Genomic DNA, 20,530 nt, shown 5'->3' with positions numbered 1-20,530 from the left:
CTCTAGTCCTTCTAAAACAATCTCACAAGCAAACAAATCTCACGAAATCCTCTCAGTTGCACTCTGCTTTCGCTGTTCCTCGGATCAGCTGCGTTCTGCTCTCGATGTAGCTCTGTTCTTGTTCTTCTGTTCCGTCGTGATACTGTTCAGGTACATTCTCGGTTCGCCATTGTAGTTCCTTCGTGCTAGGTTTTTACAAGGTTTTCCCGTTGTATCCTGAGAGACAGACGTCCGTGTAATCCTCAAAGCACACACAGGAGGGGACGAATCTATTTTAAGGAAACTGTACTAGTTACAGGCCTCGGTTTGCTTAACTGTTTCCTTACTCATTCTGTTTATACTTTACAGTAATTACATGCTCAATATACTATTGAATTGTTATACGATCTTACTTCGTTCTTAGTATATTGTTTCTGTTATATTCGCGTTTTGAGTTTACATATTTTGGATAACAAACTTAAAACAGATTTTTTGTACTCATTATGTGAATTGTTCAGTAATGGCTTCTGCTTCAAGTGAGACTACTCCGGTTGCCCCTATTGTCACGGTTCCAAACCGTGTTGTTCCTTCTGTTGCCCCACGTGGTGCTGTCGTTTCTGTTCATAACAGTCACGGAGAAAAGCCGGAGAAGTTCACTGGTGCGGACTTCAAGAGGTGGCAGCAGAAAATTCTCTTCTACTTGACGACGCTGAACCTCACCAAATTCCTCTCGGAGGATGCTCCTAAGCTCAAGGAGGGTGAGGGAGATGTTGAATCCGTCAGTGCTTTGGAGGCATGGAATCATTCTGATTTCCTATGCCAAAATTACGTACTGAACGGATTGGTAGATTCGCTCTACAATGTGTACTGCGAAAAGAAAACGGCCAAAGATCTATGGGAATCCCTTGACAGAAAGTACAAAATCGAGGATGCGGGGGCCAAAAAGTTTCTTGTAGGCCGTTTTCTTGATTTTAAGATGGTGAATTCCAAGCCAGTTATCAGCCAAGTTCAAGAGATCCAAGTGATTCTTCACGAGATTCACTCTGAGGGGATGACGTTGAGCGAATCCTTCCAAGTGGCGGCCATTGTTGAGAAGCTACCACCGGCATGGAAGGATTTCAAGAACTACTTGAAACGCAAGCGAAAGGAGATGAATGTTGAAGAACTCATTTTTCGACTTCGTATCGAGGAAGACAACAAGAGCTCTGAAAGACGACTGTTTTCTCCGGTTGCTGCTAAATAAAATGTTGTCGAGCATGGACAAAGCTCGGAAAAGAAACATTTCAATCCTTCGAACAAAAGGATGAAGATGGGACCAAAAGGAGGCATTACGAAGAAGAAGTTCTCCGGGAAATGCTTCAACTGTGATGGTACTGGTCACAAGGCCTCTGAGTGCAAGAAGCCAAAGAAAAACCAAGAGGTGAATATGGTGGAGAACATATCCCATGAGGTTTCAAACATGAACCTCTGTGCTGTCATTTCTGAAGTGAATCTGGTTGGTTCAAACCCAAGGGAATGGTGGATTGACACTGGTGCCACTCGCCATGTTTGCTCTGACAAAGAGATGTTTGCAAATCTTGAGGAATCCGAGAACGGGGAAATGCTGTTCATGGGGAATTCTGCAACTTCTGAAATCAAGGGACAAGGAAAAGTGGTTTTGAAGATGACCTCTGGAAAAGAGCTGACTTTGAACAATATGTTGTATGTGTCAGACATCCGTAAGAACTTGGTGCCTGGGTCGCTGCTTAACAAGCATGGTTTTCGCATTGTGTTTGAGTCAGATAAAGTTGTTTTGTCTAAGAGTTGAATGTTTGTAGGAAAATGCTATGTAAGCAATGGTTTGTTCAAACTCAATGTAATGGCTATTAAGCCCGTGATCAGTGTTAATTATGATACGATTCGTAGATTAATTAACTTGAAAAACATTCCTACATTCAAAATTGATACACAACACAAATGCGAAACTTGTGTTGAGGCAAAACTAACAAGATCATCTTTTCAAACAATTGAAAGGAAAAGTGAACCCCTTGATTTAATACACTCTGATCTATGTGATTTAAAAGGAGTACAAACACTTGGTGAAAACAAATACTTCATTACTTTTATAGACAATAGCACAAAATATTGTTATGTTTATCTTCTTAAAAGTAAAGATGAAGCTATTGAAAAGTTTGTCCACTACAAAAGTGAAGTTGAAAACCAACTTAGCAAGAAAATTAAGGTGCAAAGAAGTGATCGTGGAGTAGAGTATGAATCACCATTTGCTGAGTTTTGTGCTCAACATGGTATCAGACACGAAAGAACTGCACCTTACTATCCTCAGCAAAATGGTGTCGCAGTGCGAAAGAATCGCACTTTGAAAGAAATGATGAATGGACTGTTACTGAGTTCTGGTTTATCACAAAACATGTGGGGGGAAGCTGTTCTGACAGCTAATTACCTTTTAAATAAGATACCCCGAAAGAAGCAAGATAAAAGTCCATATGAATTATGGAAAGGAAGAATACCTTCATACCAATATTTGTGAGTATGGGGGTGTCTTGTCAAGGTAGTCGTACCTATTCCGAAAAAGGTAAAAAATGGACCAAAAACTGTTGATTGCATTTTCATAGGATATGCACACAACAGTAGCGCTTATAGATTCCTTGTGTATGAATCTCAAATTCCTGACATTCATAAGAATACGATAATGGAATCAAAAAATGCTTCGTTCTTTGAACATGTGTTCCCTTGCAAATATAAGGAAGAACCAAGTTCATACAAAAGATTACATGAGACAATGGAAACAGAACAAGAGGTTAACTATGAGGTTGAACCTAGACGTAACAAAAGAGCTAGAACTGAGAAATCATTTGGTCCGGATTTCATCACTTTCATGATGGAAAGTGAACCTCAAACTTTCAAGGAAGCTGTAAATTCATCTGAAGGACCTCAATGGAAAGAGGCTATAAATTATGAAATAGAATCCATTTTGCAAAATCATACGTGGGAACCAGTGGACCTTCATCCGGAAAGCAAGCCACTAGGATATAAATGGATTTTTAAACGAAAAATGAAATCAGATGGAACAATAGATAAGTATAAAGCCAGACTGGTAATCAAGGGTTACCGTCAACGTGAATGGCTTGATTACTTTGACACTTATTCTCCAGTAACGAGAATAACTTCAATTCGAGTGATACTTGCAATTGCCGCCTTGCGAAATCTTGAAGTACACCAAATGGATGTAAAAAATACTTTTCTAAATGGAGATTTAGAAGAAGAAATTTACATGGAACAACCTGAGGGATTTTCTGCACCTGGGAAAGAAAATAAGGTTTGTAAATTGGTGAAGTCTTTGTATGGTTTAAAGCAAGCACCAAAACAATGGCACGAAAAATTTGACAAAGTCATGCTAGAAAGTGGATTTAAAGTCAATGAGTGTGACAAATGTGTATACGTAAAGAACACTGAAAGTGGCTACGTCATTTTGTGTCTTTACGTAGATGACATGCTTATCATCGGAAGCAATGATAAGATGATCAAATCCACTAAGAAATTGTTAAACTCAAAATTCGACATGAAAGATTTGGGATTATCCGATGTCATTCTTGGAATTAAAATCCATAGAACATCATAAGGGATGGTTCTAAGTCAATCACATTATGTGGAAAAAATACTTGAGAAATTCAATAAGGATGACTCTGCATTGGCTAGAACCCCGATAGATATGAGTCAACATCTATCAAAGAATCGGGGTGAGAGTATCTCCCAATTAAAATACTCTCGAGTCATTGGTAGTCTGATGTACTTAATGAGTTGTACACGACCAGACATAGCCTATGCAATAAGCAAATTGAGCAGATTCACGAGTAATCTAGGAGATGAACACTGAAAAGCAATTATAAGATTGCTAAGGTATTTGAAATATACTCGTGACCATGGGCTGCACTATACCAGATATCCTACTGTTATTGAAGGATACAGTGATGCGAACTGGATATCTAATATGAAAGACTCAAAATCTACAAGTGGATTTGTATTCACTTTAGGAGGTGCAGCAATTGCTTAGAAATCTTCTAAACAAACTGTAATAGCCAGATCCACGATGGAATCTGAGTTTATTGCACTTAATAAGTGTGCTGAAGAAGCTAAATGGTTGCGTCTATTTTTAGAATATGTTTCAGGATGGGTGAAACCTGTACCGGCTATTTGCATTCATTGTGATAGTCAATCTGCGATCGGAAGGGTACAAAGCAAGATGTATAATGGAAAGTCTAGACATATACGTCGTAGACACAACACCGTTAGACAACTACTCTCAACTGGAGTTATCTTTATTGACTATGTAAAGTCAAAGGATAATATAGCGGATCCGTTAAAGGGTTAAACAGAGAGTTAGTTGAAAAATCTTCAAAAGAAATGCGACTAAAGCCAATGGAATAAATCGGTGCGAAGGAAAATCCAACCTATGCTGACTGGAGATCCCAAGAACTAGGTTCAATTGGACAACCTAATCACACTGATTTGGTATATCACTGTGGGGGTTAGTCTATTCCTATTTCAAACAGTGAATGTTGAGGATAAGTATTGTGAGGCCTAGATTCTAATCATACAATCCAAGGATAAAGGAATTAATCAACTCAATTAAATAATAAGGATTAAGACAATTAAATTTTTTTTTTTAAAAGGGGGTTGCTCGCTCGATCGGTAAAATCTTACCGATCGAGCGGCAAGAATTCACCCAACCTACTGTCCAAAATCAGGACCTCCCACTCGATCGGTAAAATCTTACCGATCGAGCGGGCACAAAATTTGCCCAACACTGCCTCGCTTCGAGGGGGTCTCGCTCGATCGGTAAGATTACGCCGATCGAGCGAGAGCTCTGCACCAGAAAAACTCTGTTCTCTCCTCTTCATATCCATTCCATTCAATCCAACATAAAAGCATAAAAACCCATTCATCTAGATACAACATAATAAGCATAACGTTATACAATCCTCACAATAACATGCATAATAAAATCCATCTAATTCGGACTTATTCAATACAAAAAGGAGTTCAAATACGTAAAGACTCCTAACATCCAAGCCTCACTCTATCCTCTCGATCGTCTAGACATGCTGTCTCTGACTCGGCCCTGCCCCACCTGTTGCCAAGTACACATACAAACAAAGACAACAGCCGGATAATCCGGTGAGAATTGATATTCTCAGTAAAAGAGACTAACATGCTATCAAGTAACCATATCAAATCATTATATGAACTCATTCTTCAAATAATCAATTAATCCAATCAAGTACTGAATTAAAATGATATGCATATCTTTAAAACTTCTGGATTATCAGACTCAGATAATCAAATGCAATTCTTCTATTATTTCTTTCTTTCTTTGGTTTGGGATCCCGAGGTTAAAACATCCAACGATCACATCGACTCCCCTCTCGAGATGGACGTGGCATGTTTTAATCCTCTAGACTCCAGGGCATTACAGTGAGCTACTCGACAAGGTAGTAAATCGCCTACCAAGCCACTCGACCACAATCCCTAGATCGTCTAATTCAAATTGAATAAATCAGGGCTCAATATTAATGCATATGTAATCTCATGCACTCAATATAAATTCAATCATATAATCAATAAGCAATCAAATCATGCAATATGTGATTTCTTCTAAGACACTCGAATCAATCCCGACTCGAGTTAATCGTCCTATTTCATTCCAAAGTCATCTTATACCTCTTCTTTGTCGTTCCAAAACTTCAATCTGAAAACAACAATTCCTCAATCAATATCCAAGTCAAGATAATCAATCGATAAAGAAGGACATCGATACTATACCGGCTCAACTCTTCCGAACTGATCCAAGCTACAAGGCTCGCAACTCCAAAGACTTCTAATCAATCTATCAGAAGAAGTCATAGCGATCAAAATCGATATCACAACTCATACTAAGCTCAGTATAACTCAAAGCATCGAAACGACGTCCAAAACACAAACTGACGGCATAACAGCTATAAACTGAACAAACCGGAAACGCAGACAACATTTTTATATTGATGACAATACGAATCAATGCTAATACAACAACACAAGCTCCAACCCAACAAATCTCAAAACCACAACTTTCGAAAATAACTTCCAAAAATCATAACAAATCCGAACGTCGCTCTAATTCAAAACCGACAGATAATAAACGATCAGAACTCTGTCAAGAACAACATACTCGAATCTCGCACGATTCTAACAACATCCAAAAAATAGAATGTATCCGATCGTAGAAAAACTTACGATATAACGGAGCTCTCGAAGCCGTGATCGTAGATATCAAGTCAGAATTCAATTTTATCGGACGGATTGAGCTAGAATCGAAATCACAAAAGCTTGGAAGCTTTTTGATCATCTTCAATGGAGGAAAATCGAGATGGAGGAGATAAGGGAAGGAAATGAAGACTTAGTCAAAGTCTCAATCTTATAACAAATTCGCTTTTTGCATTTTAGTCCCTGAAATTTCCAAAAATTGCAAAAAGGACCCTGATCAATAAAAAGTCCGGTCTCAAATTCTGAAATCACTGATTATCTCAAATAACATCAATTAAGATAAAAACGGGCGTTACAAGTATAAAACTTTTAATGATTCTGATGGAATTCAACATAGAATCACCTATGTGAGAGAGAAGTGGGGCCGCTTCGAAGGAATTGCAAGGCTCAATTCTAGACCCTCTTACAGAACCAGGCGTGTATTCATGGCCAAAAAAAAAAAAAACGAACACAATCATGAGAACTGAAATGTATCAGGGATAGTCCTGTGTGATGTATATCTTAATTTACACAAACAGCTGTACAGTTCAAAGACATCGCGTCTACTGTCAACCAGTGAATTATTATACTCTCACAAGGGAAGGTTCAAAGGGTAATACCTACCTATCCTATGCAGGATTCAACTGTTGAACTTTATCACGACTATCTTCGTTTATCTTTCAATTTCCATTCATGTGGGGGATTGTTGGACTTTTTAGGATAATTGGGCTTTCATTATATGAATGAAAATTGGTTAAGCTATTGGGCTTTCATTATGTGAATGAAATTTTGGACAAGCAATTGGGCTTGTTATGTGGATGTGTAAGTGGGAAAAAAGTGAGTGTCCCACATTGGAAAAATAACTTGGCATGGGTGTGCTTATATTGTGTTACACTTTGTAAAGGTGTAAGAATGATTGGTCAAGAGGCTCTCTCTCACGCGCGCCTGCGCGGGGGGGGGGGGGGGGGGGGTGCGCTGAAACAGGCTTGACTTGTGTGCAAGCGTACGAGCGCGACCTGGGTGCGTCGAATGTCGGACCGATCAAGGCAAAATTTCCTACCAAGTGTTGGCCACCTTTTGCTATTTTATTTTTCGATTTTGACCTTCCACATGCCCTGAGAAGCTTCTGGATGAGACCCTTCAGCTGAATGTCCATTGGTGCTTCAGCTGCCAGACTATTGGTGCTTCATCTTCCAGCCTTTGGCCTTCCATCTGCCCAGCCCGATGCCTATATATAGAGGCAGACTCTAGTCCTTCTAAAACAATCTCACAAGCAAACAAATCTCACGAAATCCTCTCAGTTGCACTCTGCTTTCGCTGTTCCTCGGATCAGCTGCGTTCTGCTCTCGCTGTAGCTCTGTTCTTGTTCTTCTGTTCCGTCGTGATACTGTGCAGGTACATTCTCGGTTCGCCATTGTAGTTCCTTTGTGCTAGGTTTCTACAAGGTTTTCCCGTTGTATCCTGGGAGACAGACGTCCGTGTAATCCTCAAAGCACACACAGGAGGGGACGAATCTGTTTTAAGGAAACTGTAATAGTTACAGGCCTCGGTTTGCTTAACCGTTTCCTTACTCATTCTGTTTATACTTTACAGTAATTACATGCTCAATATACTACTGAATTGTTATATGATCTTACTTTGTTCTTAGTATATTGTTTCTGTTATATTCGCATTTTGAGTTTACATATTTTGGATAACAACTATTTCTACAATCATCAGATTCTGAAAGACCTCAGGTTTAATTAGAAATAATCCGCATCTATCATTTCAGTAAAATGATAGATGTCGATCGATATGATGAAACACACATATCATCTTATTTAATTTAAACCCAAGATAAAGTTTATTGTTAAAATATCTTACTTCGTCATCTCTCCTTCTTCCAACACTTTGTTCTTAACGAAAATCACGTATGAATCCGGAAAAGTTTCGGAAGGCCATTGTTCACAATGGAATATGCCTTGTCATATTAATGGTTAATGAGATGTTACTCTTATATTAATTAGTATCTTAAGTAGATCAAACTGTGGACTTGACTTGTGTGCAAGCGTACGAGCGTGACCTGGGTGCGTCGAATGTCGGACCGATCAAGGCAAAATTTCCTACCAAGTGTTGGTCACCTTTTGCTATTTTATTTTTCGATTTTGACCTTCCACATGCCCTGAGAAGCTTCTGGATGAGACCCTTCAGCTGAATGTCCATTGGTGCTTCAGCTGCCAGACTATTGGTGCTTCATCTTCCAGCCTTTGGCCTTCCATCTGCCCAGCCCGATGCCTATATATAGAGGCAGACTCTAGTCCTTCTAAAACAATCTCACAAGCAAACAAATCTCACGAAATCCTCTCAGTTGCACTCTGCTTTCGCTGTTCCTCGGATCAGCTGCGTTCTGCTCTCGCTGTAGCTCTGTTCTTGTTCTTCTGTTCCGTCGTGATACTGTTCAGGTACATTCTCGGTTCGCCATTGTAGTTCCTTTGTGCTAGGTTTCTACAAGGTTTTTCCGTTGTATCCTGGGAGACAGACGTCCGTGTAATCCTCAAAGCACACACAGGAGGGGACGAATCTGTTTTAAGAAAACTGTAATAGTTACAGGCCTCGGTTTGCTTAACTGTTTCCTTACTCATTCTGTTTATACTTTACAGTAATTACATGCTCAATATACTACTGAATTGTTATATGATCTTATTTCGTTCTTAGTATATTGTTTCTGTTATATTCGCATTTTGAGTTTACATATTTTGGATAACAACTATTTCTACAATCATCAGATTCTGAAAGACCTCAGGTTTAATTAGAAATAATCCGCATCTATCATTTCAGTAAAATGATAGATGTCGATCGATATGATGAAACACACATATCATCTTATTTAATTTAAACCCAAGATAAAGTTTATTGTTAAAATATCTTACTTCGTCATCTCTCCTTCTTCCAACACTTTGTTCTTAACGAAAATCACGTATGAATCCGAAAAAGTTTCGGAAGGCCATTGTTCACAATGGAATATGCCTTGTCATATTAATGGTTAATGAGATGTTACTCTTATATTAATTAGTATCTTAAGTAGATCAAACTGTGGACATTTAATTAATACAGGGTCGATTAAAAATCAATTGACCCGATATGAATTGTTGAGTTTGTTGCACCAAACTCCCTTGTGAAATATTGAAAATATTGAAAATACACATTTTTCTCTTGTGAAATTTTAATAGGCACCCTAGACCTTAATATTTTGTAATAGTTTCACGTTTAACCATTATCTCAATGAGTTATTGAGCACGCATTGTTACATCGCCTAATCAACAATTTTTTTGATAATATTAGGTCTATGATACAATATTAGGTCTATAGTACGAAAATGTTCTTCTTTTATTGTAGTGTTTTTCATATTTACTCAAATACATCACAGAGTATTTGTAAATAAAAATTATTTATTTTGATGTGAATGATGTATATGAGTAGATATGAAAATTATTACCATAATAAAAGGTCTTTTTCGTATCATAATCCTAATATTATAAAAAATGATTATTTTGACGCAAAAAACAGCGCATGTTTAATAAAATTATCGTGGCAAGGGTTAAACACGAAACTATTACAAAATGTTAAGGGCGGGGATGCCTATTAAAATTTCACAGGAGAAAAGGGTGCATTTTCAATATTTCACAGAGGGGTTTGGTTCAATAAGATACTACTGTCTTACTGATAACATGAAATTTTTCCAGCTTTAATCCAGTATGCATCTTATTTCAAACATATTTGTTATGCTTGTAGCAACAAAAAATCAAGCCATCTGTCAAAATAAAATAAAATAAAAAATCAAGCCACGTTCATTAATCAAGATTCTTATAATGTATTTTATAAAAAAAATTTATCCCTCGAGGAGGGGAAGGTGAAATCTCGATTCCGAATTTCATACCCGTCAAAGTGGGCCGGATCCAAAAATTTTCTAACTAATAATTGGACTTTAATAATTTTATGGAGCTGTATGGTTAAATAAGGTAATCTGACTATGATGGAAAGGGGAGACGAGGTTTTATTTACTCATCGCTTAGTTCGAGTATAAATGATGAAAAATATAGGACATAAAGATATAAATCAACATATCTGGAAAAAAATAATGATATATGATATTGATTTTTTTTAAAATAAAATTTGAATCAAGCATTAAAGAAAACAAATATGAATAATCAGTTGTTATCATCATGCATACCAAGTGATGCCTTAAAATATAAATAACAATACCCTAAAATGGTCAACAATTATTAAACATTAAAAAAAAGTAACATATCTTCTCTTCAAGAGCTGTCAAGCAAGTTATTATAACACAATCAAGGCAACCAATCATGCAAACACTTTGTGCGTAAAAATGTACAAAACCATTTCTCATAGAATATTAATTTTTAATTAGCACATGCTACATAGATAATGATTTTCAAACTTACCCCTTTAGATATTTCTGAATTAATGGAAATTTTTTCATATAAAAAATATGAGTTACGAGTCTCCTCACCTCAACTTTAAGGTGTATTCTAAAATCTATATTTAATTTAAAATATATAATTATATATATATACTTTTTTTTTGAAAGAATAATTATATATATATACATACTGAGGAGTAGGAAGGATATTTTTATTTCTATTGATTCTCGAACTCGAAATCTCGTCACACATTTAATATATTCCTGTCAAATGAGCTATACTCATAATCTAAAATTGATTTTTAAGATGTCATCTTTTTTTTAACCCATGGATGCAATCTATCTTAATAAATAATAAGATGAGTAATGCTACATGTACAACCAAATTTGTACAATAATTTTTACACCATAAAAAATTCAAAAATAAAATTTTAATTTATCAAATCTCACGATACATTAAATGGAAAATCTCACGATATCATATCAAAATCTCACGAAATAATAACAAAATATCACGATATAATTGTTGTAAATATCGTTGTACGATGTATTGATTGTACCTGTAGCATTATTCTAATAAGATTGGTATGTTTCGGATAAATAAAAACAAAATATATCCAAAGATATGCTTATAAAATTGTGAACATTTTTTTTTTTTTTTAAAAAGACAATTAGATATTCTAGAGCTTTGGGTTTGTAATGAAAATATCGAAAATGTATATTCCAAGTAATACAAAAGGTAAAACAAAAGGTCATAAATGCCAGCAGAAGCTGATAAAATAGAACAACATATGCAAGAAGGTGAAGTGTGCTTTCAGTTTCACACTTTTCTCCCAGAGTGCCGGATATCTCGCTAATTTATCTTATCACATCTACACCAACTTCCCCAAGCTCTAATCCTCCATGTCTCCGTGCTTCTCAAGGTATTCTACTCTCTTTTCTACGTTCAATGCGCTCGTTATTCTCCGTTTTTGGAGCTACCTTTATGTGTTCTTTATGGGTTCTTTGATCAAAATGGGTGAATGGGTTTTTTTTTCTTCAAAGGCCTGGTTTGTACAATGGTTTGTGATTTTCATGGGTTTTTGATTTTGATTTCAAGACGGTAGCTTGTGGCTTTTAGTTTCGTGATTCTTGGGATTCTACTTACCCGAAAATGGATCTTTCCTACCTTTTTTTGGCCTAAATTTATAAATGTCTTCGTTGATTTTGATCCGCCACGTCTCTGTACACGAGTTATTTGGTAATTTTGCTTCCAGTTATTCTTCTTGGATCTTGTGTTTGTGTTCCATGCTCGCTCGCAATGGGAAAGTTGATTGATGTTGGATATCAAGTCTGGTGAAGTCTGATTCTTTTGCTGGTAATTTAAGTGCAGGTTTCTTTACGAAATAAGTATGTTCTATTGGATTTTGTTTACTGTATGTCCATCCGCTAACTTATTCCCAGATCTGGGATATCTATTGTAGATTTTTGGGCTGATGAATTATACTTAATAGATCATGAGCCAAATAACCTGTATAGGTGGATAATAAGGATATGGGTTTCTTTTGTTTTGTTGTGGAATTTGTTATTGATGAGTTTCTGCCAAGTGCTAATAATTTTACTGGAATCAGCTTTAATTTTATGCTTTTAACTACGACCCAGCAATCTCTTTCGGAATTTTATTTATGTGCATTGCTGAGACCATCGTGAATACTGAATTATGCTTTACGAGACTTGTTAGTTTCTTCTGAGTTCTGTGAGAAATGCCAAGTTGAGTGTATAGTCTTTAGTGATGATACTCCTTCATGATACCTGGAAAAAGTTGTGTATGTACTAGGGTTATTTTATTTTTGAAATCACAACCTCCTGCATTGTTTCCTAAGAGGTGTTAATATTTCAATTCTGGGAGAGTGGTGTGCTTTTATTGACACTTGTCATGCTGTATTTTAGGTTTAATATCATGCTGGAGGTGGATTTGCTATGTTAATCTTTCAAGATCTTTTTCGTTGATTTTCCAAAATTAGTGACTGCCACAAATTTGGTCCTCTGGTTTCTGTGGCTCACTAAGTCATTTCATGGGCTCCCGATTTCCTTCACACCAGTTGAGCAATGGCCTCTATGTGTCAGGCCGGCCCGAGCAGCCAAAAGAAAAGACTCCCTCAGTCAGCTCGATTGCCATGCCTTACACTGGAGGTGATATCAAAAGGTCTGGAGAACTTGGAAAAATGTTTGACATCCCTATGGATGGCTCTAGATCCCGAAAATCTGGTCCTATAAATAATGCTCCTACAAGGTCTGGTTCATTTGGTGGTGCTACTTCTAACTCTGGCCATTTAAATTCTGCAAATCGTGTATCCGTCTCTTCTTCCGGAGGGGTTCCTGGGTCTGCCTCGTTGAAGAAGACAAATTCTGGACCACTTAATAAACATGGGGAACCATTAAAAAAATCATCTGGTCCACAGGGTGTTGGAACAGCCGTTTCTCGTCAAAATTCAGGTCCTCTCACTCCAGTTCTCCCAACCACAGGCCTCATCACATCTGGAACTATTACATCAGGCCCCCTGAATTCAGCTGGGGCTCCTAGGAAGTCATCCGGTCCTTTGGAATCTACAGGCTCTATGAAGTTGCATTATGCTTCTGTTTTAAATAACCAGGCTGTTACCCACCTTAACCAGGATGATGAATATTCCTTCCACAACAGCTTTCCGAAGCCAATTCTCTGGTCCATCATTCTTCTCTTTGTGATGGGATTTATTGCCGGAGGTTTCATCCTTGGAGCAGTTCGCAATCCCATCCTTCTTGCTGTGGTGGTTATTCTTTTTGCAGCAGTGGCCACCATATTTACCTGGAACACATGTTGGGGAAGAAGAGCTGTTACCAGTTATATAGCTAGTTATCCACATGCAGAACTAAGAACAGCAAAAAATGGCCAATTTGTCAAGGTTTCTGGGGTATGTGATATTTCTTGTGTTTGTTGATTTCGAACCCGCACTTGCAACACTGTCCTAACTAGCAAAGTGCTAAAATTTGAAGGTTGTCACCTGCGGTAATATTCCTCTTGAATCATCATTCCAAAAAGTTCCCAGATGTGTTTATACTTCAACAAGTTTATACGAGTACCGGGGATGGGACTCAAAAGCTGCCAACCCCATGCATCGCCGCTTTACCTGGGGCCTTCGATCATTAGAGGTAAGAAAGGACTTTTAGTTCATCACTGTGCCTAAATTTTCTTTTAGGTGAAAATAGAAATGCCTCCGTAAGAAACATGTCGTATTAAGCCACATGTTGAGCAACACTGCCCTTCAATTATTGAGTTGTCGATGTTGTCGCCACCCTCTTACATAATGTTTGATTCAATAAATCTCTCTCTCAAACTTTCTGGGATTTTTCATTTATTAGCTGCAGCCTTCCATCTAATCAATTTATCTGGTTTCAGCTACTTTAGTTGAGGTAATTATGGCTTGTTGTGCCTACTCTAAAATGTCCTGGGGTGGGTTTTGAGCTTTGTTCAGAATACAAAGCAAATTATTTGTGTATTGTGTAATGTCTTGGTTTTCAAATGCTTGCTGATGTATCATTAATAAAACAAAGCTGTGATCCCAAATTAGTTGCCGATGCAACTCTTTAAAGCTACCTAAGGTACAGATTGACTGATAAGTTTTTAACTGACTTCAGAGGCACGTAGTCGATTTCTACATATCTGACTTCCAATCTGGATTGAGGGCGCTTATTAAGACTGGGTATGGTGCAAAAGTGACTCCATATGTAGATGAATCTGTTGTAGTCGACATCAATCCATCGAAAAATGGGGATAAGTCTCCTGAATTTCTCAGATGGTTGGGAGCAAGAAACCTCTCCAGTGATGACCGTGTAATGCAGCTGAAAGAAGGGTAAGATTTTAAAGTCTTTTCTTCTTACCTTTAATGTAATTATATAATTCTTGTAGACGTGATTCAGAAGTGACACTTTACAATCTCTTTAAGAATGAAGAGGTGAAATCCGTAGTGTGCTTCACATTATCTTTAAGTGCCTGTGATGAAAAATGTGACTGTTCAGTGACGCTGCAGGAAAGCACCTGATAGAGGCTCAGCCCCCAAATTTTTTCCTATACGATTAATTATATTTGTATATGCCCGGAATTATTTTGAGCTTAAGTTCTCTTTGTGAAACTTCTGCCTCTACCATTATCCATGATATAACACCATGTGGAAGTATAAACTCTGCATCCATTTACCCATGTTGGATTGAATGAAGTGGGATCTACACAGTATCTACACTATCCAATGGCCCATAGATTGTTGGAGGATAGAAAAGTCAGCTTCAACTATCGATCCCTAATCTAAACTCGTTCTCTTATTCTTATAAACGTATATAACAGATACATCAAAGAAGGTAGCACTATCAGCGTCATGGGAGTCGTGCAACGGAATGAAAATGTTTTGATGATCGTTCCTCCAGCTGAACCATTTTCAACTGGTTGCCAGTGGAGTAAATGCATTCTTCCAGCCAGTCTTGAAGGCATTGTTTTGAGATGTGAGGATGCCTCAAATATTGACGTTATACCGGTTTAACTGTCAATGTTTGCATGCTCTATCAGGTACTTTTGCATTGAGAACCAGAAGGTAAATTCTTCTAAAGTCGACCATTTGTATAGTTTTGGCTTCATTTTAATCTCATTTTGATCGAGGAGGTCTTTCCAAGGGGATTGTCGGGCTCATGGAGGGAAGCTGATGTTTTTTCAGATGTTGATGGATTCAAATTTTTTTTAAGTAGAGTCATTTGGTTGATTGGTAATTCCTGTAAAAATTGGTTGTGTTGAAAGATAGCGAAGTACTAGTAGACATGGTCACATTCATTTGATTGAATTATTCTTTGTGGCTTTTTTGCCTCTTGCTCTTGTCAATATGCGTGGAAATGAAATATGTACTACATATTTTGTAAAAAAATATGCTTCGCTTTTGTATATTTTTGTATAAATTTGGAGTTGCAAATTTGTTTGTTATTTTTGTTTTTTGACGTTGAATATGTGGTCGCTACTTTTTCATGTACATGGGGTAAATCTTTGAGCTGTAGTAACTTGCAAACCATGTTAATTTAACACACATTGGTTAAACTTGTGAGCTATATATTACATTACAAACCATGTGAAATTAACTAGGTGAATTGTATTTGTACTACACAAATGCTCACCTATGCTACCAAGTATCCTCATGGTGACTTATAAACGATTTTGGTCAAGGATTTAGGAGGTCAGAGCAAGTTTGATGTTTTTAAACTTTAACTTCTGTTATGGGGTATGGCGAATTTATTTGATTTATATGTGGTGCGCATGTGCGTGGATGATGTATAATAATCTTAAAAATTTTAGACATTAAATTATTATGGACGTAAAAAATAATTAGTTTTGCATGTAAATTATAACAGAAATATATAATGATTTGTCGTAGAAAGAAAGAAATATATAATGATTTTTGGGCAACTTGTAGATAACTTCCTAAATCAAACATAAGTTTCAATTTACTCCCTATATTTGTCTTTTCGAAAATGCTCTTGTCTTTATTTTAATCATTATTATTTCTTGAATTATCAAATGTGGAATCGGATTCAAAATCTGATTCACTTGATTCATCAAGATAATAAATATTTTCATCGTCGGATGAAAATTCAATTGTTTCTACTAGATAGAATCCAATAGTATATATTTCTTCAAGAAGTTTAACTTTATTTTTCTTTTCGTTTCGTTTTGGACATTCATTTGCATAATGACATTCTTCATTGCACAACCAATATGTGCAGTTCTTTCCTTTACCTTTTGGGCAAGGTGGTTTTTTATTATCAAACTTTTTATAAAATTTTCTTTTATAAGGTTTTCTGAAGAAATTCCTTTTAAATTTCTTTTTTTTATAGGGAATAAATTTTCTATTAAAAGATTTATAAGGTTTATTTAATTTATTATGTTTTTGTCGTTTTAAATGTTTGTGTGACATGTTTGTTTTACAACCGTATTCTTTTACTGTGAATTCCATTTTGTCACAACAAAGTTTATTGTTTTGTTTGTAAGATTTGGATATTCTTTTATTTAATGTTACTTCATGACATTTCTTTGTTATAACGTCTTTAATAAATTTAATAGCTTCTCCAAGTGTTTTGGCATAAGCACTAGTTAAGAATTCATCTTTACTATTTATTGGTATATTAGGTATTTTATTAAAAATACTTAATTTATAATGCTCTTTTTTATCAGCATCTATTAACTGATAATAGTTTGTTTCATAATCACATATAAATTCTTCTAGATAACATAGATTACATAATTTTATATTATCCAGAATAAAAATTGCTCTATTTTGTTCTATATTTTTGGCTACTAAATTAGCGTCATTATTAGAAACTCCTAAAAATTCTTGGTACAAGGCATCAACAAATAGTTCGAAATATCGATGTCCTGTCATTCCTTGTGGTAGATTAGTAATTACTAGGTTTTCAGCCCAAGTTCTTACTGCTCCTACCAGTGTCATTTTTATCATCACATGAGTTAAAACTTGAATATTCTCACTTTTGTCTAATAATGGTGTTAATTGAATTTGTACTGATAGTTCATTTGCCCAATGATCTATCTTTGATTTTCTTTCTTTGGTTGTTGAACAACCTAAATCTAAGATATTCTGTTTCACAAATCCTGATGTTTTTGATTCTCTAAGAATATCTCTAGCATCTTTATAAGATCCAGAGTATTGGTCTCTGTTATATTTAAATTCTTCATCATCTCTTCCACCACTACCTTCTACATTCGTTTGTAGATTTAATCGTGGTCTAGAATCATCTTCAGATTCTGATTCTGAAATATTCATATCTCTGTATTGTTCTGATTCCTGATGTGAATGATATAATTCTTCTGTATTTACTCCTATTTGTTCAAAATCAGATGAGTCTGTTTCACTAAACATCTCCATACTTATGTTTGTCATAACTAAGGGGATTTCTATACCATGATTCAATTTTGAATGGTGGTTCTTCTTCCATTTTTCTTTTTTCTTTATCTATTGGAAGAACTTCTTTAAGATAGTTTAATATTTTATTACTATGTCTTTCCTGTTCAATTATTAATCTAATCGTTGCTAAATCAATATATTCTTTGAAATTCTTCTCTAATTCTTGTATTGATAGATTGATCTTATTGATATTATTTTTTAAATCTCCTAGATCTTTTTCTAATTTTATTAAGGACGTCATTGCGATGAGGTTGATTCATTAACAATAGCTTGTTTAATTTTAAGAATATTTTGATTCATGGTTCCAATCTTTTCAAGAATATCTTCATCATCTCTAGCAAATGATAATGATCTTCTTGGTACAGACTGTTTTGTGATTTGAAGGTCATCTGAACTCCATCTTTTATAGGGATTTATTTCTTCAATAAATACTTTTCAAGGGCGTTCAATTCTTGTAATATTTTCAAACATTCTTTCAACAAAAATAGTTGGTTTTGTTGAAATTATTCCTGTTTGAGAATTATTACTTATTGCTAAACCGACAACATAGTTTATATTGATCGGATGGTTTTCTGTTAACATAAGATTATTTCTATAAAAGTAATAATCTAATGTTAAAACGTCATTTATGTTTTTATCAAAAAGAGATATATTGTATTGTGGATAAATACAAAATTTCATCTTTTTGTAACATAAGTTTCCTTTAATTTTTCCAAGGATAGAATCCTCAAAATTACGTATTCTTTTGTCAAGAACTGTGATTTCAATTGGTGTATCTATTCCTTCTCGGTAGTGAGCTGATACTATTATTTCGATTCCTCCAATGTGAACATATTTCAGTGCAGATCGTTCTTTTTCATTGGATTTTGCCATGATGGTATCAATATCTTGAGTTGTTAATAACTTCAGAGTATTAGACCTTGATTCGTTATTTATTTTACAAGATCGTTCTTTTGTACGAATCGAATAATAAATTAAATTTTTTTTGGGGATTAATAAAATTTAAAATCTTGCTTAATATTCCTGGTTGGTCTATTAGATTTGTTTTTGAATTAGAAAATCCTGTTTTCTGTATCTCAGCAAACTTATTCTGATTAAATATAATATTCAAAGTATACTCTTGGTTCTCTTCAGATTCATCAATCTGACTATTTTGATTTGGAATTGTTACTTCTATCATTTTAACAGATGATAGAACTTCTTAATTTTCTTAAGGCTATTAAAAGCCTTTTTGTTGAATCTATCTGTTCTAATAAATTCTGAAAATCTTCGAAACTATCAATTGAAGATTGAAAATTTTTAAGATGTTTCAAATTGTTTTCACAATTTTCTATATCAAAATTTATATTTTGAGAATATAAATTAAAGATATTCATTTTTGTATTTTCATACATTTTCCATTTAGTAAAAATTGTTACTTTTATTCTTTTGTTTTTGTTGATCGGATTTCGATAACAAAGTTTGTTCTTATTCATAACATATTGTTATGTCTTCAATTTCATCGTTTTCAGAAATTTGAATTATCATTTTCCAGTTGCTTGAAAAATGTTCTTTTTTATGATTTTTGAAATAAAAGGTTTGGAGATCTTTTATTTTATTCCATAATTGATCTATTTGACGTAAATCTTTTAGTAAGATTATTTTATTAAATAAATTTTTAATCTCAATATCTAAAGTTAATCAAGGCATTAATAATCTGCTTTATTTAACCGCTCTGATACCAGGTTGCGGAATTCTTATGAATTTCTCATTCATGTTCTATGATGTTTTACATATCTATGAATTTTTCATTCATGTTTTACAGATCTGATTCATTTATAACAGATAAATGTTTTCCGATTAATTTGGTTCCATTCATAGGTTATTATTACAAATTTTAGTTGATAAATTGATTAAAATATGGTTAAATCAGAAGTATTCAAACGATATTCATGAAATGTATCATATTCATGATCATCTTCTATTTCAAACCAGTTTTTTATTATTAATCTTCCATTTCTTATAAAGGATGATGACATGATTAATGTATTTTGACTATTTTTTTAAATTAAAGACTGCAGGAGATTTGGGAAGGTTACCTTGATTGAATGAGTCTTGGTTTTGAGCAGAGGCAAAATCATTGCTTTCCCTTAACGATCACTTGATCAACTTGTACTTGCTTTATGGATTTCCAGGTTTACTCTAACCATGAATCTTCAATGGTTGGCTTCCAACCTTATTCTCCTTACGCCCTGCTTGTTTAGTTATTAGCCATAAAGTTTAATTTTGTTTCTGATTTTATGTTTCTTAGTTTCTGATAGTTTTCATACGTCTTGTATGAACCAGATTGTAAGAAACTTAAGAAGAGAGAGATACTCAAACTTCACTTATTCATTTACAACACAAACATCTCCTTTTATAGGCGTGGAGAAACGCATACAGTAGTAAAAATAAAGGAAGAGGGGGACCATACTACATAATGGAAAACAACTCATTTTACATCTGAGTGGATGCTTTTCACATGTGGTGTGGTCCACGATTTCATTTGTATTTACATTGTGTCACTTTCTGAATCACTGGTACATTCGGACCATTTCTTTATTGGGTTGTCTTCTTTGACAACTGGTTTGTCCTCTTTGACAGATGCTTCTTCTGTCTGAATGGGTTGGCAATGTCCACATTTGTGAGTGGAAATCATTGTTCTTAGTCTTTGACATAGCATTTTTTGGGTTTCTCGGGTCATGTCAACTCTTGCTTCATAGATTGGAGCTTCGAATTGAGCTAACATGGCTTGTTCTTTCTTTTGAATTGTCTCCTTGTGTCCAGTGGTTAATAAAATTTTACTGGTTGCAAAATTTATTTTAACCTTTGAGTTTCCATCAATCTTTCCTGTCTTTGAGAT

The 20,530-nt window shown here is 35.2% G+C and overlaps 1 protein-coding gene across 2 annotated transcripts; it reads left to right on the top strand.

Moving 5' to 3' along the window:
• The first annotated feature begins 11,465 nt into the window (after positions 1 to 11,465).
• On the top strand, positions 11,466 to 15,630 carry LOC140892175 (uncharacterized membrane protein At1g16860-like). 2 transcript variants are annotated; one of them, XM_073300954.1, is made up of 6 exons: positions 11,473 to 11,601; positions 11,935 to 12,035; positions 12,608 to 13,608; positions 13,691 to 13,846; positions 14,333 to 14,547; positions 15,036 to 15,630. In XM_073300954.1, exons 3-6 carry the CDS (start codon positions 12,733 to 12,735, stop codon positions 15,226 to 15,228), a joined length of 1,440 nt encoding a protein of 479 aa, XP_073157055.1. In that variant the 5' UTR covers positions 11,473 to 11,601; positions 11,935 to 12,035; positions 12,608 to 12,732; the 3' UTR covers positions 15,229 to 15,630. The 2 variants fall into 2 exon arrangements, with proteins under 2 accessions (XP_073157046.1, XP_073157055.1); XM_073300945.1 differs by lacking the exon at positions 11,935 to 12,035 and having other exon boundaries at positions 11,466 to 11,601.
• The last annotated feature ends 4,900 nt before the right edge of the window (positions 15,631 to 20,530 follow it).

The sequence above is a fragment of the Henckelia pumila genome, chromosome 1, assembly GCF_033568475.1.
Source record: "Henckelia pumila isolate YLH828 chromosome 1, ASM3356847v2, whole genome shotgun sequence".
Taxonomy (NCBI): Eukaryota; Viridiplantae; Streptophyta; class Magnoliopsida; order Lamiales; family Gesneriaceae; genus Henckelia; species Henckelia pumila.
This window is presented reverse-complemented; position numbering and strand designations above follow the sequence as displayed.